Source organism: Penicillium brevicompactum (assembly GCF_028827555.1).
Source record: "Penicillium brevicompactum strain IBT 35665 chromosome Unknown utg000003l_segment0_segment0, whole genome shotgun sequence".
NCBI classification, from domain to species: Eukaryota; Fungi; Ascomycota; class Eurotiomycetes; order Eurotiales; family Aspergillaceae; genus Penicillium; species Penicillium brevicompactum.
Genome location: NW_026623206.1, coordinates 1280450 through 1304822, shown reverse-complemented (window position 1 = coordinate 1304822; position 24373 = coordinate 1280450). Strand labels below are relative to the sequence as shown.

The 24373-nt window shown below is 49.7% G+C and overlaps 11 protein-coding genes across 11 annotated transcripts; 6 read left to right on the top strand and 5 right to left on the bottom strand.

Annotated features, from left to right (window-relative positions):
* Positions 1 to 1057: 1057 nt before the first annotated feature.
* N7506_004342 (putative monooxygenase) lies at positions 1058 to 2463 on the top strand (the record flags this gene model as incomplete). The annotated part of the gene is made up of 2 exons (XM_056953636.1): positions 1058 to 1304; positions 1376 to 2463. The coding sequence occupies 2 exons, from the start codon at positions 1058 to 1060 to the stop codon at positions 2461 to 2463; spliced, it is 1335 nt and encodes a 444-aa protein (XP_056812525.1).
* A 313-nt stretch (positions 2464 to 2776) lies between these two features.
* N7506_004341 (GMC family oxidoreductase) lies at positions 2777 to 4638 on the bottom strand (the record flags this gene model as incomplete). The annotated part of the gene is made up of 2 exons (XM_056953635.1): positions 2777 to 4378; positions 4432 to 4638. 2 exons carry the CDS (start codon positions 4636 to 4638, stop codon positions 2777 to 2779), a joined length of 1809 nt encoding a protein of 602 aa, XP_056812524.1.
* Positions 4639 to 5243: 605 nt separating this feature from the next.
* Positions 5244 to 6321, top strand: N7506_004340 (uncharacterized protein; the record flags this gene model as incomplete). The annotated part of the gene is made up of 2 exons (XM_056953634.1): positions 5244 to 5887; positions 5943 to 6321. 2 exons carry the CDS (start codon positions 5244 to 5246, stop codon positions 6319 to 6321), a joined length of 1023 nt encoding a protein of 340 aa, XP_056812523.1.
* Positions 6322 to 6664: 343 nt separating this feature from the next.
* Positions 6665 to 8123, top strand: N7506_004339 (uncharacterized protein; the record flags this gene model as incomplete). Its single annotated transcript, XM_056953633.1, has 2 exons — positions 6665 to 6679; positions 6732 to 8123. The coding sequence occupies 2 exons, from the start codon at positions 6665 to 6667 to the stop codon at positions 8121 to 8123; spliced, it is 1407 nt and encodes a 468-aa protein (XP_056812522.1).
* A 300-nt stretch (positions 8124 to 8423) lies between these two features.
* On the bottom strand, positions 8424 to 11125 carry N7506_004338 (MIF4G domain-containing protein; the record flags this gene model as incomplete). Its single annotated transcript, XM_056953632.1, has 2 exons — positions 8424 to 9598; positions 9652 to 11125. 2 exons carry the CDS (start codon positions 11123 to 11125, stop codon positions 8424 to 8426), a joined length of 2649 nt encoding a protein of 882 aa, XP_056812521.1.
* Positions 11126 to 11365: 240 nt separating this feature from the next.
* On the top strand, positions 11366 to 11862 carry N7506_004337 (signal recognition particle 14 kDa protein; the record flags this gene model as incomplete). Its single annotated transcript, XM_056953631.1, has 2 exons — positions 11366 to 11392; positions 11488 to 11862. The coding sequence occupies 2 exons, from the start codon at positions 11366 to 11368 to the stop codon at positions 11860 to 11862; spliced, it is 402 nt and encodes a 133-aa protein (XP_056812520.1).
* A 688-nt stretch (positions 11863 to 12550) lies between these two features.
* N7506_004336 (uncharacterized protein) lies at positions 12551 to 14722 on the bottom strand (the record flags this gene model as incomplete). Its single annotated transcript, XM_056953630.1, has 1 exon — positions 12551 to 14722. The coding sequence occupies one exon, from the start codon at positions 14720 to 14722 to the stop codon at positions 12551 to 12553; it is 2172 nt and encodes a 723-aa protein (XP_056812519.1).
* A 311-nt stretch (positions 14723 to 15033) lies between these two features.
* On the top strand, positions 15034 to 16524 carry usgS (transmembrane protein UsgS; the record flags this gene model as incomplete). Its single annotated transcript, XM_056953629.1, has 5 exons — positions 15034 to 15091; positions 15339 to 15445; positions 15499 to 15671; positions 15728 to 16121; positions 16177 to 16524. 5 exons carry the CDS (start codon positions 15034 to 15036, stop codon positions 16522 to 16524), a joined length of 1080 nt encoding a protein of 359 aa, XP_056812518.1.
* A 483-nt stretch (positions 16525 to 17007) lies between these two features.
* N7506_004334 (acetamidase/formamidase family protein) lies at positions 17008 to 18467 on the top strand (the record flags this gene model as incomplete). Its single annotated transcript, XM_056953628.1, has 5 exons — positions 17008 to 17082; positions 17145 to 17163; positions 17221 to 17509; positions 17559 to 17835; positions 17889 to 18467. The coding sequence occupies 5 exons, from the start codon at positions 17008 to 17010 to the stop codon at positions 18465 to 18467; spliced, it is 1239 nt and encodes a 412-aa protein (XP_056812517.1).
* A 1448-nt stretch (positions 18468 to 19915) lies between these two features.
* On the bottom strand, positions 19916 to 21075 carry N7506_004333 (uncharacterized protein; the record flags this gene model as incomplete). Its single annotated transcript, XM_056953627.1, has 4 exons — positions 19916 to 20163; positions 20232 to 20578; positions 20676 to 20911; positions 20965 to 21075. The coding sequence occupies 4 exons, from the start codon at positions 21073 to 21075 to the stop codon at positions 19916 to 19918; spliced, it is 942 nt and encodes a 313-aa protein (XP_056812516.1).
* A 1046-nt stretch (positions 21076 to 22121) lies between these two features.
* On the bottom strand, positions 22122 to 24198 carry N7506_004332 (gamma-glutamyltransferase family protein; the record flags this gene model as incomplete). The annotated part of the gene is made up of 7 exons (XM_056953626.1): positions 22122 to 22567; positions 22618 to 22751; positions 22835 to 22998; positions 23048 to 23642; positions 23694 to 23853; positions 23906 to 23939; positions 23998 to 24198. 7 exons carry the CDS (start codon positions 24196 to 24198, stop codon positions 22122 to 22124), a joined length of 1734 nt encoding a protein of 577 aa, XP_056812515.1.
* Between the last annotated feature and the right edge of the window lie 175 nt (positions 24199 to 24373).

Below are 24373 nucleotides of genomic sequence, written 5' to 3'. Positions count from 1 at the left end.
GATCCTGGACCGTATCAAGTGCGATATTTTTACGGTTACAGACAAGCCCATGCACCTAACTGAGCCGCACAGCGTATCTTTTCCAGTTGGTAAGTCTTGCGTGACTGAGATTGCAGTATCTTGTCTGAAAGCTAGAATTCAAGGTCTCACTGAGGGAGCTTATCAGATTGATCGAAAGTATCTGTTCCGGGGACGTTGCGTGCAGTAGGAGGATGAAGGTAAGTCGGAGCAACTCTTTCTTTGTTTCTTTGTTTCTTAGCGGAGGAATGCCAGGGGAGATTCGGAGAACCTAGGAATTCGTGCAGTTTTCATCTTAATTATTTGACTTTTTTTGCTTTGCGTCAATGTTATTTTTCGTGCGTGTAAATCGACTTACCCTCCCCGTCAACCTAGTGAGGCTCCCGGACTCCTGACGAATTGAGTCTTTGTTCAAGCGAACATAGCGTAGTACCAGACTTTATCGATGTGTACGACACGCTGTTGAATTTTTCGAGTAGATTGCTTCTCAGACGCCATCGTGAACCGTATAATCAGTTGTGGTCAAATGCGCGCGAGCGTACTTCAGAAAGGAGAGAGTGATTAGTCAATCCTGGTCCGAGGCAAATGGCGGACCAAGGTCGACTGGATCGAACCTGTAATCCCAACTGTGGGGAAGCTGGAGATTGGCGGGATGACGCTCCTTGCCACTTGCGATTACGCTGGCAAACCAAAGACTGGGTGCTGACCATATTGGATAATCGCCAAATTCAGAGGACAAGAGCCATCGGGCATGGCGCTATAGATCACGAAAAGCGCTCTTGTGGCTTTCTGAAAATCCAGCGGATAAAGTCCAAGCAGAGAATGATGAAAGATGGCCATCCGAAGCCGCCGAAACGGCCTTTGCGGCGAAAAGTGTGGGGAGAATGTGGGAGCGGGAAAGACTTACTCCGCCCTGGCTATGGGAGCCAGCAACACTTCGCGACGGGAGACGTGACCGGTAAGATCCCTTCATATTTAGAGTTGCCCTTTTCTCTTTTCTTTCCACTTTGATACAATTCTCCTTCACATAATCTCCAATATGACAAAATCACCTCAAGACTTGCAGATCGCCATTCTGGGCGCTGGTATGGGCGGTTTGACCTCCGCCCTTGCCCTTGCCCAGCAAGGATTTAAGAATATCGATGTCTACGAGCATGCCAGTGACCTTGGATTTGTGGGTGCTGGAATTCAATTGGCACCCAACATGGCACGAGTCTTGGATGGACTCGGTGTTTGGAAGGGAATTGAGGCCGAGGCTGTGAACATCGAGGATACTTCAGTGCGAGGTAAGTCATAAGTCGAAAAAAAAATAGAATCGATCCTTGGAGGCTGTTCAGAAAATTGACCTTTCATGCAGATGGTGCCACGGATAGTGAACATGCATACGTTGATTTGAGATATATTGAAGCAACATACGGATATAAGCACATGGTTGGTCACCGTGCATCTCTTGCAAATGGACTATACGAAGGCTGCAAGAAGCACCCTTCTATCAAGTTCCACTTCGGAATCATCGCTGAAAATGTGGAATCTTTCGGTCCCCGGCCATCATTCACAGCCAACCCCCGCGCGGAAGGAGTCGCTCCATACAAGGTGGAGTCCGACGTGCTTCTCGCAGCCGACGGTATCAAGAGCGTGACCCGCGTCGAGATGCTGAAGCGTCTGGGAGTTGACGTTGGTGTGAAAGACACCCAGCAAGCAGCCTACCGAATCATGATCCACAAGGAGCAGATCAAGGACGACCCTGAGCTGCTTGCACTCATCAACAGCAACCGCGTTACCAGATGGATTGGCGCAAAGCGACACATCATCGCTTACGCAGTCTCCAACAATACCATCTACAATCTCTCCACCACTCAGCCTGACACCAATTTCGCGGCCGCCACCAACGCCACCTACACAACAAAGGGTTCGAAGCCTGCCATGATGGGCGTTTTCTCTGATTTCTGCCCCATGGTTCAGCGATTGCTGAACTACGTACCGGAAGGCGAAGTCTGCGAATGGAAGCTTCGTGTCCATGACCCCCTTCCAACATGGGTGCAGGACTCTGTCGCTCTCGTCGGCGATGCCTGTCATCCAACCCTTCCTCATCTGGCTCAAGGAGCCGCCCAGGCTATTGAGGACGGTGCGGTTCTTGGCGTCGTTCTGTCCAAGCTTCCTGATACCACACCCGAGTCTATCAACAAGGCTCTTCGGGTGTATGAGAAAGTCCGAAAGAGTCGTGCCGAGGCACTCGTGGAGATGGCCACTGCATCTGGGCGTGCTTTGCACCTTGGTGAGGGTGCTGCGAAGGAGGAGCGTGATAAGCAATTCGCTGCTCTGCGTGCTGGAAAGGGTCCCGTTCCTGATAAGTGGGCTGATGCGGATGTTCAGCGTGAGATTTACGGCTTTGACTGTACAAAGGTTGCTGCCGATAACTTTGATGAGTACTTTTCACAGATGTAAGCGATTCATTTTTTGACTTTGTCCATTTTTCTGCTTTTTCAAGCTCTCTCCTGTACAAACACGCCTTTTCGATCTTCGATCGAAATGCACCTCGAAATATGATCTGTATGACGCTTTCAACAACTGAACTAAGTTTATCTCGCTAATAGGACGTTCCCTCGCGAGACCAAATTAGCTTAAATTTGAAAGCGTTCCTATTAGAATGTGCGATATGCTTGATAGAGGTAGACCTTAGGACTAGAGACTTGGTTAGACATGACTGCTGAATATGACAACCTGACTCATATCCTATATTGCGCGTGTGTTGAAATGTCTAATTGACGCCCTTGATCAGATCAGCAGCGCGCTCAGCAACCGCATAGACAGTTGACTGAATGTTCCCGCTTGGCTCGAGAGGGAAAATGCTAGCATCGACAACTCGCAAATTCCTCGTGCCGTAGACCTTCAAATGCGAGTCAACGACACCACCATCATCCCTCGGCAGCATAGCACATGATCCTGCGGGATGGAAACAGGTATAGAGTCTATCTTTCACAACTTCCTTGACTTGATCTAGGTCACATAGATCTCTTGTGCTTTCGGGCATAGACTTGCCCGGCTTGAGAAGAGCGGATAGAGGCTCAGTCTCAACAATGCGCTCGACGAATTGCATTTGTCTTGCCATCATCTCAAGATCGAGTGGATGTGAAAGAAGGTTGGGATCGTATGTGGGCTTGTCATCGCTGCTGCTGGAGTTTATATGAACCGAGCCACGCGAGAATGGGTGATTGTGGAGCATCATGATGGAGATGTAGTTTTCCGGTAGGGTTTTTGCCAGTACGTCGGTCAGGGTGGTTTTGCCAGGGTTCATGTGGAGCTGGGCAGGTAGGAAAAGGAAGTGAGAAGAGGCGTCCTCCGGGTTTTGAACCATGCGACGAAGCTGGTCGTGCTGTCGGCGCAGGCTGGGTGGGGTATCCTCATTATCGAGATGCGTGGATAGGAGAGATTTGATTTCTTCCTGGGAGACAACTCCATTTCCATCCATGAATGGAAGATAAGCCATGCTGATGGGCATGCCCGCCAGCGGACCGCTGTTTGTCTCGGCATAAAGCTTCATCACCGCCTGGACGACACTAGGATCGCGCAGAATGTCACCCGAAACTTGGCCATCGGCAATCTCGAAGTTAATTGTGGTGAGGGCGTGATCCTGGAGATTCTCACCCACGGAGGGATTATCAAGCAGAACAGGAATCTCGTGGTTCTCGAGGAGAGTTGCATTTCCAACACCAGAAAGCTCGAGCACTTGCGGGGAGTTCAAACTACCACCACAAAGCAGTACTTCTTTCTTTGCGGCGATTTGATATGACTCGCCCCCAGTTTTAACTACCACACCAGTTGCGATCAACTCTCCCTCTTCTTGACGGAAATCAATTTTCTGTACCATCGTCTCCGCCAAAAGTCGCAGGTTTGGCCGAGCCGCAACTCCAGGGGAGTAGTAAGAGGCGGCATATCCTCTTTTTCCTGTCTTGGGGTCCACGGTCAACGGGGAAGTGAAAGCTCCCAACTTTCCTCCCTGGATCGGATCCATGTCCGATTTCCAGCCCAAGTTTGCAAACGCTTCGTCCCACGCCTTGTTGAAAGGACCATATACATCTGGGAGAGACATGGGCAGAGGTCCATCACAGCCTTGATTTTCAGCCTTCATATACCGACTCGTGTCAAGTAGTTCTGCCGTTGCATCACTGGGCGGGATGTACGAATGGAATTTGCGAAGGTATGGCGCCATGTCCTCCGCTCCCCATCCCTCATTGCCTAGTTCTTTCCATGCCTCAAAGTTGGATGCCGTGGGGTACATAGCCACAGAGAAGTTCAAGGCCGAGGACCCGCCGACCACACGACCACGAGGCTGTCCGATTTGACGATTGTTCGCATGTTTCTTTTGGCTCATTAGTATGATTTTGCAGAACGGCAAGAGGTTCGAGCACGTACCTGAGGGACACTCATATAGTCCCAGTCAAAGTCTGAGTTTCCATAGAGGGTGCCCAAAAGCCCCGGGGTATCGATGCGAGGATCTCCCATGCGATTGGCACCTGCTTCGATGAGCAGGACTTTCAAGCTCTCATCTTCACTGAGTCGATTGGCCAAAACAAGACCACCGATACCAGCGCCAATGATGATATAGTCATATTCGTCCATCGTGCAACAATTTTTGCTTCAGTAACAGGAGATGTCGGGAAGACTTTGGATCAAGTGTCCAACATGCTCGCAGGAGATCCGGATGTCGGGAATTCAATCCGGACTCTAGTCCACACTAGGCCAGAATCATCCCGTCCGGCGACCTCTCGGTGATGAGCCGGGCAACGCTCATGAAGAGTCTAGTGCTGGCCGCTAGACATGTCAAGGTGGGGCGAGCGATTATAGCCGACTGCATGTTGAAGTTGGTCCGGGCTAGGATGTAAGCTAGGATGCAAGCTAGGACGCAAGCGTTTCCAATGACAGGCACCTCGTTAAGCCACTCGCGGCCAAAACAATCCTTCGGCCCGCTTTAGCGGCCCGCCACAACGGTCCACTCAATCGACTCCTGCCGATCTGTGCCTCCGACAGTAATAGTATTCCACAAACTGAAACATTGCAGACGGATTACGGAGTACTTCCAGGTTTATTCTCAGATGCTTGAGTGAGATGACAAAATTACCTAATGGGACAGGGGCGCCCTGGAGTTTCATAGTTCTTCAACATGCACTCTATTTATCAGCCCTCCATGCAGGGTCTTAATTTGACGTTCTTCAGTTCATGGCACGATGCAGCTATACAATGTGTTCGCCTTCCCCATAGTTCGTGACCAGCTGATTGCCAATACAGTATTGGTCGCTGTGGCCACGTTGTTCGTCATTTTGCGAGGCATCTCACGGAAAATTCGACAAAGTGCGATTGGATGGGACGATGCATGCTGTCTCGGCGGATTGTTGCATACATACGGTATGCTGGCAATGCACTACCACTATGCTCGTGTAGGCATGCGACAACATGTCACAGCAATTCCCCCGGAAAACACAGTGTTGATCGCCAAAATGCTGATCATCTACCAAATTGTCTACTACAACGCCATGGTGCTCGCAAAGTTCTCGTACCTGTTCTTTTACTTGCGAATCTTCGTGAGTAAGGAATTTCGAGTCCTCACCTGGATCTGCATGGGATGCGCCGGTGCCTATTGGACCGGTAGCGTTCTCCAGGTCTTCCTGATTTGCACGCCTTTCGAACGAAACTGGAACCCATTACTCCCTGGTCATTGCGCGAGTCAGAACGTCGCATTCTCGACGATTGGCGCATTCAATCTCGTTACAGATGTCATGATCATGGCACTGCCTATACGCTTCATCTGGAAGTTGCAGATGTCTGTAGGAACAAAGATGGCGTTGTATGGTATATTCGGATTGGGGATATTGTATGTTATCCCAATACTCTATAAATAATGTTGACACAGCTGACAACCAATTTAGCATCTCTTCCATCACTATTATTCGTATTCGAGTTCTTACAACCGTGGACTTCAACGATCTCCCCTACTCCATGATCTGGGCTGCATTTTGGAGTGTGACCGAACCCGCTCTCGCCATTGCAAATGCATGTGCGCCTATGCTACGTCCTATCCTTAAGGCTGCATTTCCGAAACTTTTTGCTAGCAAGGCCAAATATTCCACACAGCCAGCTAGCGGACCGATTGCGAGCAAGAGTAACTCATCGAAGCGGATGTACGGCATCGACGAGGAGGACAGTGAATATCCACTCACAAGATTGGGTCAAGAGCCTGGACTTGCGGACACACGGTCATTGAATGAGCAATCGCAAGATGGCCGTTCACAGCATGCACCACACTGAGTCACAACCTTGAAATTGGCTTCTTGGACAACTTCCTGCCCTGGAGAAACCCTTCTTGTATATATAGCATTTAAGAATTATACAAAATCAAGTCTGGGAGACAAAGCACTATATTTTACAACAAGGCTCATCCTAAAGTGATTACAACGCCCTTATTATTTCAGATTGTGTTTGATAGCAAGTGTAGACTTCGGGATGGCGTATAGGTCAGAAGAAGCAATGATCATTAACGCGGTGGCTGCGGACAGTTACGATGGCGGCATGTTATTTTGAGCCTCAACGATCAGCCGATTCTGCCCTCCCGCGCATCCTGGACATAGCATGAGCTCGGCTCCTGCTTGCAATGCCCTATCCAGCGGTAATACTCTCCCCTGGCTCCAGATGTCAAAAGCTAATGACTTCCGGCACAGACGCCGTTCCGTCACCCCCGTAACGCGTCGGCGCGCCGCAACGCCGGCCCCCAGTTCGCCTCCACACCTCGATTCCTGTTGTCGCAGAATGCGACGCAGGCAGATGACGACCATGATGTGATAGATGATGCAGATTCAAGATTGACGCGCCCAGCTACCCACACCCCTGTCCCTACTGCTGCTACCCGCGCGCGCCGGCGCGACGCGATCGATGACTTTGACAATGCTGATGACATGAATGATGGTTTTGTCCGAATGAGAGATAAAAATGGGCTACCAGGTGACGCTATTGAGAGCAGTCCTCCAGAACAAGCTGAGGGCACTGGTGTTCTTGATGCAGACTTCGATGCCCTCTTTGCGCCTACGCGGGAGGGACACAAACGGCGCCGGATGGATAGAGGTACACCCTGCACTTCAACGAAGTTGACACAATTCGATCCAATCTCTTCGTCGCCACTGCAGACGGCAGATATGCCGCCGAATCACGTTGATACACCAGTTGTGCGGAGAGAGAGCCCTGCAATTTGGGAAATGGGCACGCAAAGAACACCAGGACCTAGTGCCCGTCCGATTGCACCCTCTATATCTACACCAGGCGATATGAAAACACCCTTCCGAGGTCGTCCTCGGTTTATGTTTTCTTCGGCTGCCAAACCTCCAAGCAGTCAATCCGCCCCGAAATTCAAACCGAGCACACCGGCTATTTCACCACCAGAGAGGCGTAAACCGACGTTTGTTTTGCCTCGTTCTCCGTCACCTAATCTCGACGCAGAGGACATTCCTGCGCCGTTCTCCCCGACTTCGCGAACTCTGAGCCGACGGGGTCGAAAACGTGGCGCTGTCTCCTATGTCCCCGGTGGAATGGCCGCTCAGTTGCGCAGTTGGGTTTTGGAAATGGGAGCGAAGCGTGAGCAATTGCCCAAACCCACATTGATCCAGTCCACAAAATCGGAAAGCAAAATGCCTTCTTCCGAAGCTCTCGCAAAATTTCTAGTTGCTGCGCGTGTCACTGGAATCACTCACTCCAGAACCGCTGGTTGTGGCTCGATAGCTTTTCTCCGAGCGGAACCTGTTGTCAAGCAGCAAGTACAAGATATTGATGTGACTGACTATCTTAACATTCTCATCATGGGGCCACCGCGATCAAAGCCTGACTTCTGCCAGAGTCCTTCCGACCTTATACCTCAAAATGGGGATCTGATTGGGATACACCGAGGGCTCACCTGGACTTTGAGACTGGGAAGCCTTCCAGGTCAAGTTGAGGATCACAACGGTTCCACTCATCCGGCTCTGCCTGACGCTATACCGGTCAATGAGGAGAATGTTGGGGCAAAAGAACCTTGGCTGGTAGCCATGGAGTGGGACCTTGTTCGTGTGCCTTCCAAGTCATGACCTGAGCGCATTTTTTCACTCTTTGGGTGGCCCAAACCCTCTATTTGTACAGTATATGATGTATTACGGCACTCTTATACCCTTGCTCTTAATGCCAATTTAATTGCATCATCAAGTTCTTTTTGCTACCCAGGGATCCCCCTGCTTTTCGGGAAGGGGCATTGATGTGAATAGCAGGCATTTATTTGGATTCCTAAGAGGAAGAGGCCACTAAGCGGAAGGAGGCAAGAGAAGCCTTCGCGAAATGACGGCAAAATCCATGGATAACTTGGGTATAATCTATATGCATTAAAATACAGTCTAGTCCGACACAGCTTTGAGGGCATCCGCGGCGACATTGCAACCCCACCGGACCAACTTTTGATCATCGTCGGAAACAATGTCACTCTTGGCGACAACCTTGCGCACGAAGTAGATCAGACCCTTGGCGATCTGGGGAGTTTCTTTGACGCGCAAGAAGATTTGCATCAGTGCTTCTTCATCCTTGGGCTCTTCCACCTTCGACTTCTTGGACTTCTTCTTCTTTGACTTCTGGGACTGTTGGATGATAGTGATAATCAAAACCTCCACAAATGTTTTCGTCTTAGGCTGCAGGTATGCGAAGTTGAGGTTCTTTAGAATGCCCAGTGTCAAGCTACCATCCGCAATCAGATAGCTGAACATCTTCGCAAGGTTGACCACAGATTTCATGCTGACACCGTTTTCTGGGTCATCGGGGTCCACGTCCTCCTCCTCATCCATGTCGCCACGCTCACCCATCTTCTTGAAAATGTTCCAAAGAGCAAACATGAAGGACATCTTGATGCGACGACCCATGTCACCGCAAATGCGGCGTGCGATGAGAGAGTAGTATGGGTTATGAGCTTGCTCCTCCATGGCACAGTGAAGAAGAACACGGGGGATCTCGAATTCTTGAGCACGCTTCAAACGCAACTTCATGAGCCGGACATGCGCATCCTGGAAGTCATTGGCAGACATGATAGCAACGAAGATTGAGCGACGGACGTCGGTGTTCATGCGGTGGGCCTTGGCAAGGTCTCCAAAATCGGGTTCAGCATCGCTTTCATCATCCTGAACCGGTGCTTGTTGGGTTGGATCACTCGCCATTTCACGCTGGGCGGCAACAAGAGGATCTTCCTTCCAGCTTGCACCGACCAACCACCATTTACCCTTCTTGGAAGAGTTGTGAATGTCGTCACGAGAGATGTTGATGGGCTCGGATGCACGGATGACACGGGAGTTGTTCAAGGAGCCCAGAATCTTACGCATTTTAGTGATGTGTTCGGTAGTGATGCCGGCTCCAGCCGCTGCTGCGGACTTTGAGCGGTTGTTTTTCAGGTCTGTGATTGTGTCGATCATGAATTTGGTTCGGACGGAAAGAGATGCCTCCCCGACATTAGCTACCGCGGGCTGAATGAGGAGTACAATGTCCTTCAGCGCGGAGGGGTCATCAAGGCGGAGCTGGGGGCCGGAGTCTGTGTGGGACGTTAATATCGATTCATAGGGCATTCTGAATGTTCTGACTTACTCCGAATGACCTTGAGGAGTAGCTCGGTGTTGGCTTCGTTGATTTCTTGCACGAACAAACGGACGTAATCGAACATCAACGAGCTGCCAATGACATGGAAGTTGTACAGCTGCGAGAGGAGAGACACCAAATTGAGGATCTCTTTTCCTTCGAACTTTCCACGTTCGTCTCCACCGGCATCCAAAGTTTCAACAACGGTTTGTACAATTTCTGCACCGAAATCCATTCCCAACAGCTTGTACAATGCTGAGATGAATCCAGCGTGCAGAATGAGGAAGGTGTCGTTCAGAGCGGCTCTTTCGCAGATGAGACCCATTAACAAGTTGATGAGGGTAGATGTAACGTGCTGTCGAGGGTAGTCACGGTATAGCTTTTCAAACTCCGCAACAATCGAGAGCATATTAGCTTCAGACAACTTGTTCAGCTGGCCCTGAGCCTGGCGTTTGAGCCTAGTAAGGCTCTCACTTTCTGGGTCCTGGCGACCTCTTAATGAGGGTGGAATGTATTTCTGAGCAGTGGGCTCTGTCTTTGTGACCGGGGCAATGTATGGGTTTTCCTTCACTTTTGGTGCCTTGGCCTCCTCATCAAACCCGTCAAAGTCACTGTCATCAGCGGCTTCGTCGTCGTCGCTTCCAAAAATCTGCTCATCAAGATCCACATCTTCGTCGCTGTCCATTTCACTGTCGTCCTGTTTCGGAGCCTGTGCTTGCTGGGCTCTAGCCTTCTGTCTCTTAGCTTCAAGCCAGTCGTCTGCTTCTCGCTTGCGCTTGCGACTTTCATCTTCTGAGGCATCGGCTCCACCACCGCCCAAGTCTCCCAGTAGATCGTCCAGCCCATCATCTTCAAAGGCCTTTGGCAGTTTGTTGCCTTTCTTGAGGCCAAGCTTTTTCTCCAACGCGGCGATCTCTGCATCGTCTTGTGCCAATTTAGACTTCACAGACCCTGAGATATGAGGTTCGTCCGCTTTGGGTTGGTCATCGTAGATCTCTTCGTCTGATTCGTCTTCGTCTTCGTCTTCATCGTCATCCTCTTCATCGTCCTCGGTGTCTTCGTCTTCGTCTTCGTCGTCGTCCTCGTTGAGATCGATTTCTGACTCGAGCTCAGATCCGGACTCGCGCTCAGATTCGGATTGAGCTGGCGCTTTCTTCAAGATCGACTTCGGTTTCTCAGCGGTCTCTTTTATAGATTTTGACTTCTTCTGCGGTGGTCTCTCATCGATGTCCATGTCGTCCGAGTCGTCCTCCTGTCCCTTAGTTCTGGCAACTCTAGATTGATGCTGATGCTGCTGGAAGTTCCTCTTGGGTGGTGGCGCTGCATGTCGTGATTTCTTCTCGGTACGCTCATTTTGGCGGCGTTCTTTGCGCGAAGCAGGTCCGTTCTGACGGCGCTTCTTGTCGCCATAGGTATCGCGAATTCCTAGCTCAGACCGAAGATGCCGCGGCAAGGCAGTTGTATTATGCCGAGGGCGTGGCATTTTGTCCGATAGTTCTTATCTTCTTCGATGAGGTTTAAGCAGACTTCACGTCAGGAACACCGGGCGGTAGGGAACTTTTTTCACCTTTTCTGCCACACCAAAACAAAGGCGGACAAGCGCCCACAGCGGAGTTTCCTCCCCCACCGAGCAGTCGTCCCCCAGCTGTCAATTGCATATTGATCATTGCTCCAGCTTTCAGCTCGGTCAATCCTTAAGCGTCTTTGAACAGCTGCCCCAAAAATGGCGCCCCATATGGAACAAGATGAGGTAAATTCAATACCAATGTCCCTTGACCGCTATGCCTTAGCACATGCGACCAGATCGCCAATCTTGAGCTATGTCACTAATACTCATCACTCCAGTTCTTTACCTCTCTCACCAACCTACTCTCCAAGACTTCTCAAAAGGCACGAGGATCCGTAATTCTCACTCAAAAGCCACTGCTTGATGTCCCCGGCGCTACTACCACAAGCTCTCAACCCTCAATCCTCATCCGAGCTACGGATGGAAACACCAATGCGCCCAACCCTAAGTCCGCCAGCAAGGATGGAAAGATCACAAAGGACAAGTCCACGAAGATCAAGCTCTCGACTGTCGTGAATCCGGATGATCTTGAGGCATTCTACACCCGCTATGCGGAGGTCTGCAAGGGAGGAATGACAGGGCTGAAGAAGCGAGACCGCCGTGGCCGCAAGGCGAAGACCAAGGGCGGAGCTGCTAAGACCGCAAAGGTTTAAATTCGATCGCCGGTCTCTGTCCCACATTACGCTCTTGACTTTCGGTCACGTTGCTCGGGCCGAACATGTGATGTGTTCATGGCTTCAATTTCTAGTGCATTAGCTGGCGTTCGAGGGTGGTTTCGGTTTCTTTTTGCTCTCGATTCTCAATGGGAGCATTTTCTCAAGTGTACATATTTTCTTGCACTTGCGTCATACGAGCGCGTTCTTGTCCATATACCTCTCGTGGAAAATCCAAACGAACAGCTTTGAGTTTTGCACTCGTCGCCATTTTTTGTAACGATATGTGTAGATGTAGCTTCAAGCGTGTCTATAAGTGGAAATCTGCAGCTAGTCACAACGTTGAGTATTTACGCTGTTAAAGTTCGTTAAGATTTGTTGACAAGTGCAGCGTTGTGATTGTATCATTAACTACTGAGTTCCGATTCGAGATCACCGATTCCTCCAATGACACATAAGACGCTAGAGTACAAAAGATCCCGTAAAATACAAACCATGACAGTATGTTCAAACATGAGTCGTCCAGGTTGTTGATAAATATTCATGACAAGAAAACATTAAAATGATGTGAGGGCCCGGGTAAAGGCAAAGATACATAGGGTATTAAATGGGGTGTATAATGAAAGATACTCACACAACGAAGAAAAGTAAAAGGGGAGGTAGAAATAGCGAGAGATGCCAGCTCAGCTTAGTCCAGATCCCAAGGGTCAAGCTTCCTGGAAGTTTCGGCGTCCACGTACTCCGAAGAGCTTTGAGGCTCCAGTGGAAAGCTAAAATCATCCTCGGCAGCAGGATCTTGATTGGATTTCTGGGAATTGGACTTTGAACTACCCTGGTGGTAGCCAACTGTCGGCTGGGCTGGTGGGGGGTTGATCACAACGCGCGCAGCGATGTGGATAAGGATGATAAAAAGATAGGCAGGGGGGATCAAAACCAGTGTAATGGCCTTAGAAATGAAGGATTTGGCATCATCGCCAGAAGATGGTTTGTACAATGCCGAGGAATGAGGCATCGGAGATGCCTCGCGCTCTCTGGTGGCTTGAGAACGACGCCGGAATGCGGTGCTCATGTGATTGAAATCCGTACTCGGTGTTGGGGACCTGGAATCGATGCGAGATGGCATGCTAGGCTCACGCGAGGTGTCCGGGGCCGGAGAGTATTGATGCGGTGTGCTGGTACGAACCATTGACGGGGATGTGTCCGAAAATGCATCAGGAAAACCCTTGGATATGTCATTTGGACTGAGACGGCTTGAGGCAGGAGCGGACATGCCCGTTTGGTTTGAGCACCCGGAAATCTTGGTCACTGTCTTGACCGCTGAAAGCTCCGACTTCTGGCATGATGCTTCGGGCGATGATTTCAGTTCAGAAACTGGATCCTTGGCGCTGGGAAGACAGAACATGTCGGTGGGATCTGCAAGGTCATGACCTCCCACAGAGGTAGGATGGGTGGAGACCGAGTCGGGCGATTGAGGCTCACCGGAGTGGAATGACCCCGGGCTGGAGACAAAAGAGACATCATGATCGGCTTCGAGGGCATTTTCAGCGACTGACTGGGGTTCTTCATAGTCGGTCCCCCACTCAAGATGCTCATTGAACTCGACTTTGATCTCAGGTTCCGTGAAGTGTGGTGTTTCGATATTCAGCAGATTTTCATCCTCCGCTGGGGCTGTGCTTTCAGGCTGCAAAGCAGTTGTGCTGGGACAACTCTCCTGTGATGCAACTTCAGGGGCGTGGTCGGTCTGGGCCTCGACGTACGATCCCATCTTGGCTGGAGGTGCAGGGACTTCAGGGGCCTCCAATCCAGTAGAGCTTTGGATCTCATCTTGTATCGGCGACAGGGGCGCATCATGTGCTGGAACACTGCTTGCTTCGCTGAGCTTCAATACTGGATTCCCAAGATTCGATGAATGCTCTGGCTTGTGCTCAGACTCGGAGTCGCAATCCTCTGGAACCGGCGTAGCTTGGAACTTTGCAAGCAGGCTGGTGAAGGTCTGGGGCGTTTCCGACACCGAGCGCCTAGAAACACTGTGCGACGAGGACGGTCTTGGCGTTTCAGCAGGGGACAAATGACGGTTATCATGTACAGTCTCAGAAGTTATGCTGCTGGGTTTGTGTGAGGTAAAACAGCTGTCGTCGGTCAGATTGCCATCCGTATCCTCGCCAGCGCTTGCGGAGTCGATCCACTCCGATCGAGTTGAGGATGGCGAAGAAGCCTCGAACGGTGACTCGAGCACTGCTGGGACGCTCTGCCGTTGATCCTTTGGTCGCCAGGCCTTTTTGCGTCGCGGGGCCATCACGTGGACAGGCAGCTCAACGCTAAAAGCGCGTTTAAAAGGGCAAGGCGTGACTTCATAGCGAAGCACGGTTGGTAGCGCGATCTTGAGTTCCTGTACTGAACTTTGATCCTCTGCCGTCTCGTATGGTATTTCGATGCGATAATATGTGAGCGGTCGAATGCGCAGAACAAATTTCGAAACCCCATCAACACACCAGCACTGGGAGTTCTTCAGAATAGCGTGGACAACATTGCCGCACTTCAGGAAGGCCGTTGAGCCGTGGACCTTCTCCAGCCGCAGTGGCGCTGTTGCGACCGTTCGCTCTGTCGCAGAGCGCCATGGGAGTGTTTCGATGGTGTCAACGGGGTAGTCGAAGTCAGACGGCGCAGAGCTGGATGGAATAGGAGCGAGCGCTCTCGGGGCGAAATGAACGATTTTTGCCGTCGGGTGATAATAAATTACATGCTCCGGGGTATTCGGCACACTCGCGCGACGCTGAGTGAGTGGATTTAACTTGACGGGAAGGGTGACGGAGCGACGGAGGGAGTGTTTCTGACCTAGCTCGCTTGGAGACTCAGGCATGGTTCATGGATGCGATCAATAAGATAAAGGAGAGTATAGATACTAAAAGGACATGTTTGTACAAACGTAATGCAAGTGCCTGGTCCGATGCAGGAGACGCGGCTTATCTGCGGCTGTGTTTTGCGCGGGGAGACGCACTTCGGCCTCAGGCCTCAGTCAGGTGACCATGACGCAGCTTCAAATGGCTAGGCATCCACAGTTATTTCGGTTTCACCTTCAGGAATGCCTTGTTGCTAGCTCCTTGGGCTTGAATCTTCTCTCTTGGCATCGTTTGCGACTCGGTCTTCCAAGATCCTTGAAAGACATCCACGATGTCGAACTTCGAGCCTAACGCCGTAATCCGCGGCTTCCAGCTCACCGTGGTAGGAAGTATGTTTTCCCATGCAAACACTGCCCCTCTACAGACCTCGAAGTCATTCCTGGCAGCAGTTGCATTCCTGATTTCAGCAAAATCGTGGAGACTTCTATGTGTCTTGTGCCAGTACGGCTTCTGCCAAGCCTCGGGTCAAAGAACCCTTTGTACCGGATCTCTCCAGCCACTCGCTGCTACTGGCCAGGGAATGGAACTTTGATGGTCGAGCTTCTTTCTAGCCTTCAGCTGCTAACATATTCACAGCGGTCCGTGCCTTAACCAACCCGGAACTTTTCAAATATGATCATTTCCGCCAAGCAGCTCTTGCTATCGGTGTTGGGATAATCATCCAGTTGATCATCCAGATTCCGGTAACTTCGAACCCGTGTGTCCTGTTCAGAGTGGGGGCTGACTTTCATACCAGATCTTGAGCGTCAAATTCTCCATCTGGACATTATCATGGGTTGTCAATCTAGAAAATGCTCTGTGGGACGACAAGCTTCTCAACGGCCTGGAGTTCATGTCCAAGTCAGTCCTCCAAGTACCTTTCATGCTCATGACTCTCATGAGATATGTGACTCCCACATTGGATGAGATGTATGTCCTTCTCTTTGCCTCAAATTCATCAAGGCTACCTCTAATCACAATCTCAGATTCATGCAATCGATTCAATGGGTGGACATGACCTACGTCCAGAAGCATAAATCAGAAGATCCTAATCAACTTCGAGCCATGTATTACCCCCAACTTACTCAGTACTCCAACAAGGGTGGCTCCGACCGTTCTCGCCCTATTCCGGAAGCACTGATGGCATTCTTCAATCGCTACGCAAAGAAAATTGGCATGATGCTTGGGCTCTACCTGCTGTCTATGGTTATCATCGTTGGTAGGTTTGTCATGCCCGCAGCAAGTTTCTACACCTTCCGGAACCACGTGGGCACTGTTCCGGCTGCTGCCATTTTTGGCGCAGGTCTTATTCTCCCGAAGTATTATATCGTGACATTCCTACACACTTACTTCTCTTCCCGCAGTCTGATGCGTGAACTTGTAAGTGTGACTCCTCCGCAGCCGCAAAAGCAGTCCTAATGCCTTTTAGCTTGAGCCATATTTCTCACGTGTTCGATTCACGCCCGAGCAAAAGCGCAGATGGTTCCGGGATCGCGAAGGTGTGCTCTTTGGCTTTGCTTTCGCCTTCACGGTTGCCCTGCGTGTTCCCTACATCGGCGTCCTTATGTATGGTGTCGCACAGGCTTCTACGGCATACCTTGTCACCAAGATCACTGACCCGCCTCCACCTCCTGCTGAAAGTGAGGGCTTCGCCGAAAGCCAGGTGACCTGGGCTAACAAGCATGACTTCCTGCGTTTGTCTCTTGACAACCTCGACAAATTCAACGTCGAATCAAAGCAGTCCCGTACCGAGCCTCCCTCGCCTGGAAAAAAATTTTCCTGAAATGTCGTCGCAACGGCAATCGGCATCACAGGTTGCATTGCAAAATTTTTGACTTTTGTAATCCACATATTCGCCATAGAACTCTTTTGTGTATCTCAAACCGCTTATTATACAATTTTGCTGTTGCGCTACAAATTTGCAGCTACGGTGATTCGGGATTTGCATGCAATCTGTAAATGGGCACTCCGAACGGGTGAATGGGTGGCTCCACTTACCTTTATCAGACCCAAACTACATGAGATAAAGAAATGATAAGCAGATTCTCCAATTGCAGGTTGTGTCTATTATTCATGCCGACACCTGAATGGACCGTGTATGCGGGGTAGGGCGTTATCATGAGGGGGTTACGAGGCAACTCTGGAGATATAGCCGTGTCACCCCCGGGGCTCGGAGTTGTGAGATGATTGCTGCATTCTGAACGCTCACTCTTACCTCGCCCAGTTGCATTTCTCTATCAGAAATTTCTCAAAGGATCGCATCAACATGGGTATCAAGGGTATCCGGACTGCTCTGAAGGTTGACCTCGACAAGCCAGCTCGTGAACAGCTCGGCTTACATGTATGTGCTGAACTGCCCATCTGCCCTCTATGCAGAGTTTCTGACTTGTCTTTGTCTTATAGAACAGATGGCATCCTGAAGGTATGGCGGCTCCATGAGCGATGAGACTGGGCGCGAACGGAAATTGATGAATTCTAGTGCCGGCTGTCGGGAAGATTGCCAACAATGAAGTTGTCAAGATCGAGTGTCTTGATTGGACCGGAGGGCAAATCGGTAACAACGATTCCGCCGACGACCTCAGGAACGTAGACCTGACTCAGATTCACTATCTCTCCGGTCCCTTCGACATCGAGACTGCAGAGCCTGGTGATGTTTTGCTCGTCGAGATACAAGATGTCCAGCCATTTGAAGATCAACCATGGGGATACTCTGGTGTTTTTCACAAAGAGAATGGAGGTGGTTTCCTCGATCAAATCTACCCCGAGACGTAGGCATTCCTTGCATTCCCTCCTTTCCATTCCTGATCATCTTCTTAGAGCCAAAGCTATCTGGGATTTCGAGGGCATCTTTTGCTCGTCTCGACACATCCCGCACGTGCGCTTTGCCGGACTGATTCACCCTGGCATATTGGGCTGTGCCCCTTCCGCAGAGATTTTGGCGGAATGGAATCGCCGTGAGGGCGAACTCATTGCAGCCAACACTGTCGCGGATCAGATCGTCGCCCAGCCACCTAACCCAACGAATGCTCATGGTGGAAATGCTGCGGGAGATGTGCAGAGTAGAATCGCCAAGGAGGGCGCCAGGACTATTCCTGTCAGTATTGTTGCTTCTGCCCTCGCAGAAATCAGCGTGCTGATTCTATTTAGGGACGACCCGAGAACGGCGGCAACTGCGATATCAAGAACCTCTCACGTGGATCAAAGATCTATCTCCCTGTCCACGTCCCTGGAGCAAAGTTCTCTGTCGGTGACCTGCACTTCTCTCAGGGCGATGGCGAAGTCTCATTCTGTGGTGGAATCGAGATGTCCGGTGTGATCACCCTCAAGTTCACAGTCATCAAAAATGGCGTGGCGAAGCTGGATATGAAGTCTCCTATCTTCCATGCAGGCCCAGTGGAGCCACAATTTGGTTCTGGGAGATACCTGACGTTTGAAGGATTCTCGGTCGATGAGCATGGTAAACAGCATTTCTTGGATACAACAGTCGCGTACAGACAAGCTTGTCTGCGGGTAATTGAGTACCTTCGGCGCTATGGGTACAGTGATTATCAAATCTATATTTTGCTCAGTTGTGCACCAGTACAGGGACATATTGCGGGAATCGTGGACATTCCGAATACTTGTACCACACTTTCGGTGCCAATGGATATCTTCGATTTCGATATTCGACCGGAGGCCGATGTTGTCAAGAAGGAGATGGCCAATTGCGCTTTTGAGAGCAAGTGAGCCCGAGCGTGGGAAATATCATGAGACCGTTTTCGAAAACTGCTGTGCTACAGACATGTTGGCATAGACTCGGAACCATGAGGATTGGCTTCCAACCATGGTTTTCGGGCACCATGCGATATTTTACCATGCAGATATTTTGGGGCACAATTGCCATGTGCAATTTTCGTCCACCCATCATCCTTTACATCCCGGAAATCCATCAAGTTACATATCTGGGTCTCCAAAACGATTCTGTGTAGACCACCATTCTCGATCGATCGCAATCTCAGATCGCCATCTGACAAATCCTTCAGTTCCTCTTGTAGCTCCCCTCTAGAGCATTACCGAAGGATCACCGAAACGGGGCCTGATAACAACTGTGGCAAAAGAGCTTGCGCGTGGCAGGATGGTGGGGATGGAAGAAAAGGATGTAAAACAAAAACCGGCGCAATAATGAAGGGGCGGGAGAGTGAATGTAGGTAGTCCCGATTAGGAAGCAAAGTGGGGCACTGTGGGTGGGAGCTCAAAAAGGTGTGGGCGGCACCCGCCTTCTGTCTCTCCTTCTGTCTCTCCTTCTGTCTCCCTCGGTGGGTGCGACCCGTCGGAAGGGTCGCCCGGCTACCCCGCGCCGGGGTCTAAGCCCGCTTCAGCGGCCCCCGGTGGCCGAAGTTTCTACCGTGGAGCCGGGTATGCAGCGGCTGCGGTTGTCGATGCTCAAACAGGGCAGGGGTCACAAATCCCCTGGTGGATCTGGGATAGATGATGGGGTGCGCCTGTGGCGCGTTTCGAAGTCCCCAAAGAAGCCGGGTGGAAAGTCACCCGCCTCCAAGACGGTGGCCCGGGAGGTGTCCCCCGGGGGTGACTAGGGGGAGGCGGAAGATGGGGGAGGAGGGGTGTTTCATTATTCAAAGGGGGTGTTTATATAACAATCCCCTTGATTTATTATGGGGCTACCTTTTGTTTCATTGCGCTTTTGTTTCTGTCGACTCCCTTGTCTGAATAGCTTTACTTTCAGCTGACGTTTTTGAAGGTAAACAGCTCCGATGGTCAAAACATTCATGGACACATCTGTGCATTAGTGGCATAGTTGGCGTTAAGCTACGTATTACTCTTGATTTGCTCTATAGAAACGGAGTATACGCTCGTAATATAGATTTTAGGCCATTTACCTATACTCGTGTGGGTCACATCGATCGATATTTGAAAGAGGCGTCGGGACCTCGAGGTAGTCTTAAACGACTCGTTGAGTTGTGCTCCCATGTTCTTTTTTGTCCCGAAATGTTCGATCTACAATCTATTTCCATACACAGTTTCTCTATATTGTGGACATGCTCATTCCCTATAGGTTCCAGGGGTTGAACGTTCAAGTTTTGAATATCAAGCCGTCAGTCACATTTAAAAATGTATCTAGAAAAAGTCTAACCAAAGCGGTGGAGACTTGGAATGCCATCCTCATTCGAGTCAAATCATGCCTTGCGAGTCGCATATTTTAGCAAGAACTCTCTGTACTTGATAGGTTTCAGCTCGGGGAAGCGGTCATTGGACCTATTATCCTTCGGGAAATCCAAAACACCATGTGCAACAAGTTTAGCGACCTGCGCAGTGATTGCTACCTGCTCCTCCGGTGTATAGGTTGTTTCAGGCATAGGCGGAATGATGACCTTGTTTGAGTTGAGCTCCTCAATACTGTTGTACGTCACCTTGAATTTGTCACCTATAAGAGAAAACAAAAGTGAGCCTTCCAATTTTCTGAATAATGAACTCTAATGCTTGAGTACATACCTGTCACTTCTTCAGCGATCTTCACCATCTCGTTGTAGGATAGTTCATCTCCCACAAACACGCTGAATTCAGGCCATTCCTTTTCATTAAGGAGTGCAGCCAGGTAGTTGGTCATATCAGCCAAAAGAGTGATGCAGATCTTGTTGTTTCCATCACCGGGGATGACTGCTTCACGCTTGGCGATGTTTATTCCGAAGGTGATGGGAATCAGGGAGGTGGATATATTAGGTATGCCCCAATAGTCCATGAAAAGTCCATTGACAATACGGGTGTACTCCAGGTTGTTTTTCTTGATTCGGTCTATCGAGGCAATCCACATGTGCACAACGGAATCCACGTAGGGGGGACTAAGAAAAATCGATGATTAGCAGAGTACTAATTGAATTTGAAGGCTTCAAAGGGGAAGTGGGAAGGGAAAGTGTGAAGAAAAGTGCAGCTCCTTACGAAGATGGTTGAATGAAGAGGAATTCACTCGGAATGAATCTTTTGGTCGCTGCCGAAGCTCCGGCGGCATCGATCAGATTCTGTTGAGATTGACTCGCGTCCTCAGAGACGAGGACAATGGTCGATATGATTGAATGGACGTTGAGTTCCTCAAGTGTTTTTGCCATCGAAGGGACATCGTTGTAGTCGAGTTGCACAGACTGAACGTTTTGTAGTGGAGGGCTCGATGATGGTTTCTTATCAAACCTAGATGTTAGCAGCAATTCTCGCCCTGAATATCACGGAGTACCCTCACACTGCGAGAAAAAGCGATAACCTGGAAGTTCGGCTCTTTGGCCAGTCTCTCGACAATCGCCTTCCCAACACCTCCAGACGCACCGGCGACTCCAATAACAGGCATAGTGGCTATCAAAGGGCAAAAATTTTGATCAATGTCGTTCACCTGGGCACAGCTCAGGGCAAAGGACTGGGGCCTCCAAGCCTCTTATGTATCACTCCGCTGATATATCATATGTTCACCTGAGACGCATTCAACCATCTTGGCAAGGACTGGGTACCCCGCTTCCTTACGTCATATATGTTCATTCATATGCATCTAGTACGAGAATGGGCCAGTGAAAGGGCAGAGAAGAGGGCGCCCAGCTTTCGGGCACAAATCTATGTAGTACTTGTGGATCTCCAGGGCTTGATCTCCAGTAGACTATCATGAGCACGCCGAAATTTCCCATGGTAGTATATGCCATGTTAAGTTTAGGGACCCTTGGAACCAACATAAGTACCCACTATTATTACAATTCTCCCATGCATCAATTGATCCCTCGGGGCCCGCGGGCATAGATACGGGATGTGTTAGGTGCATAGAGAAAGAAAGGTAGAGCATGCAACCATGTCACTCTCGCATTCTTGTGCCCAGAAACAATTTGTAATCATGACTAACGTCGCAAGGGTTAACACTAGTAACAACCTGGATCCATGGTGCCGGAATGCATCTTAGTAACGCGATTTTCTTTGTCTCTTCGCCGATTCTGTTTCCGTCCTTCAGGGCTTGCTTTTGTTCAAATGGATGTGCTTTGTATGATTGTATGATTCATGTCTTTTGAGTTAACTCTGGATCTTGTTTTGATTGTTTAGGTAAAATCGGGTTGGTACCGAGGTCTCAATTATGTCGTGGTACTCTTTCTCACTCCGTAGACACCTCGGGATCAGCTGTTACATTTGACTCAGAAAGCTATGTTCCAACTTGTCAACTGCGATCAGAATATCCATTCATTGGGTTTTTTTGTTTTTCTAGTTTTTTTTTACATTTATATATTTTTTCAATCATCGAACATTACTCCCAAGATTCCAGACTCAGCTATTGATATTCCAACCTTGGAAATATCCCCCTCTTCCCAACATATCCGATGTTCATTAGATATTAAATAGTCACAAATTGATGCCAGTGAATCAGATTGCGAAAGCATCAGACTGCTCCTGGAACGGCTCCGACGCAGCCGTAAATTTGCCATCCTGGGCTCGGGAGATTGCTTGTGCCCAACTTTGGATATCAAGTCTTTCGACCGAATGCTCTTTTTCTTGCAGATAATAGACTGTCTCGTTATTGTATGCGTGAGGGGCCTCAACAAAGTTCGGACTCAGCTGATTATGCAGGCGTGGACCAGCCAAAGCATCCTTGGGGGAAAGATTCTGGTCTAGTGCATATATCACCGACTGGAGGACCGCGGAAGGAATGTGAGACCCGCCAGCAGCTCCAGTCACGTAAGCAACTGTACCATCGGGACGTGTGACAATGACAGGCGCAATCGATGACAGAGGGCGTTTTCTTGGTGCGATGAAGTTGTTTGGGTTTGCTATGAAGCCCTTTTCATTGGTGGTGTTTGGAGTGGAGAAATCTGTTACTGTTAGAATTGATCACTGAAAGCAAAAAGGCCTGATTTCGTACCATCCATCTGTGAGTTCATGACAATTCCGGTTCTTGGGTCCATGATCTGGCTGCCGAAGGGAAGATTGACCGTTGTTGTAAGGGAGATGGTGAGACCTGATTTGTCGGCTGAGACCATATGAGATGTTCCCACTCTGTAACAATGGTTAGACAGTCCCTGAAACCAGTTCTTTGAATCAAGGATGACTGTAGAATGGAAAGAAAAGGCATAACTCACGACTGCGGAGTGTACTTATGATCGGGATTGTACACGCTCACGTTGCAGTGAGCTGAATTATCACTGATGTTGTCACGAATGAGCTTGGTTCTTTTGGCGGACAACATGGTGCTCTCGAGAGTAGTGATATTGGGGGTGAACTTGGGATCGCCAAAAGAATTCCGCTGGATGCATGTCAGTATAGTAAATCGATCTGTGGAAATCAGGACATACGTAAGCATATCCGAACTTCATGGCCTCAACCATTCGATGAGTGCTAAGATGGGTGCTGTTTTTGAAGAAATCATCATAGTGATTGAGAACTCCGAGGATGTTGAGTACGACAGTTCCACTGCTGGGAGCGACAGTGCTCGTCACGTTATATCCCCGGTATTCGATCTGTCTGGGCTTTCGTTCGACAATGGAATAGTCCTTGAGATCCTTCATGGTCAGATTACCTCCAGCATCTTTGATGGTTTTCACCATGCTTTTTGCAATATCACCCTCGTAAAAGTCGGTCGTGTTGGTCTCCGCAATCCTTTGCAGAGTTCTGGCGTATCTGAGCCGTTTGATGGTGTCATTCTGATGCAGGGGGATTCCTTTCGGGGCAAAGTCGGGCTTCCAGGCTTCATCATCGAACCAGAAATTGGTGACATTATCAGTAGGCTTCATGTTTTCCTTGGTCCAGTCTATCAGGAATTGGATATCATGCCCGAATAAAAATCCTTTCTCGGCCACTTCGATGGCTGGTGCTGTGACTGTGGGCCAATCCATGGTACCGTACTTTCTCAAGATGTGATCCAAACCACGTAGTTGTCCAGGGACTGCTCTTTCGGGGTGTCAGGATACTTTGATAGCCAAGAGATCATTCAGTGCTTACGATGCATTGGCTCCAATCATTGAGCCCCATGGGTTGTCCACAAACATGTTCTCACTTGCAGAGCCGGGCGCCTGCTCCCGGAAGTCGATCATACTGTAAGTATTGTTTGGCAACCGAATGAGGGCAAATCCACCACCATGGATACCACTGTTATAGAGTCCTTGAAGGTGTCAGCCGGCTTGTGACTGAGGATGGCTTTTGGCAAGGCTCACCAACGACTCCAACGCAAAGGGCGGTGGCAACAATCTATGATTTGAGTCAGATCCACTATTAGAATTTACCTAGTGTCATTGATTAGACTTACTGAATCGGCAGCATTGCCGCCTTGCAGCATCATCGCAGTTCCTGCATGGCTACACACCTCGCTTTCGGATGAAACTGCGCCTTTGTATCCGGTATGAGAAGTGACATTTTGTTCAAAGGAGTAGTTCAAGCTGCTGCCAGAGGCAATTTGGTAAATGGCAAAGCATGCCAGGATCGAACGTAGGATATTGAGTCCCATCATCGTGAATTTGATAATGAACCAATGCCGATAATTCGTGCTCAAACTGCGAATGTTAGCCCACCTGACGGGTATCTGCTCCCTCTGTTAAATATCATTTCAATCTGCCATTTGTGACATCTCGAATGAATTGGCTTTCTGAGTATGACACAGAGACTGTCAATCACCCAAGGTTCAA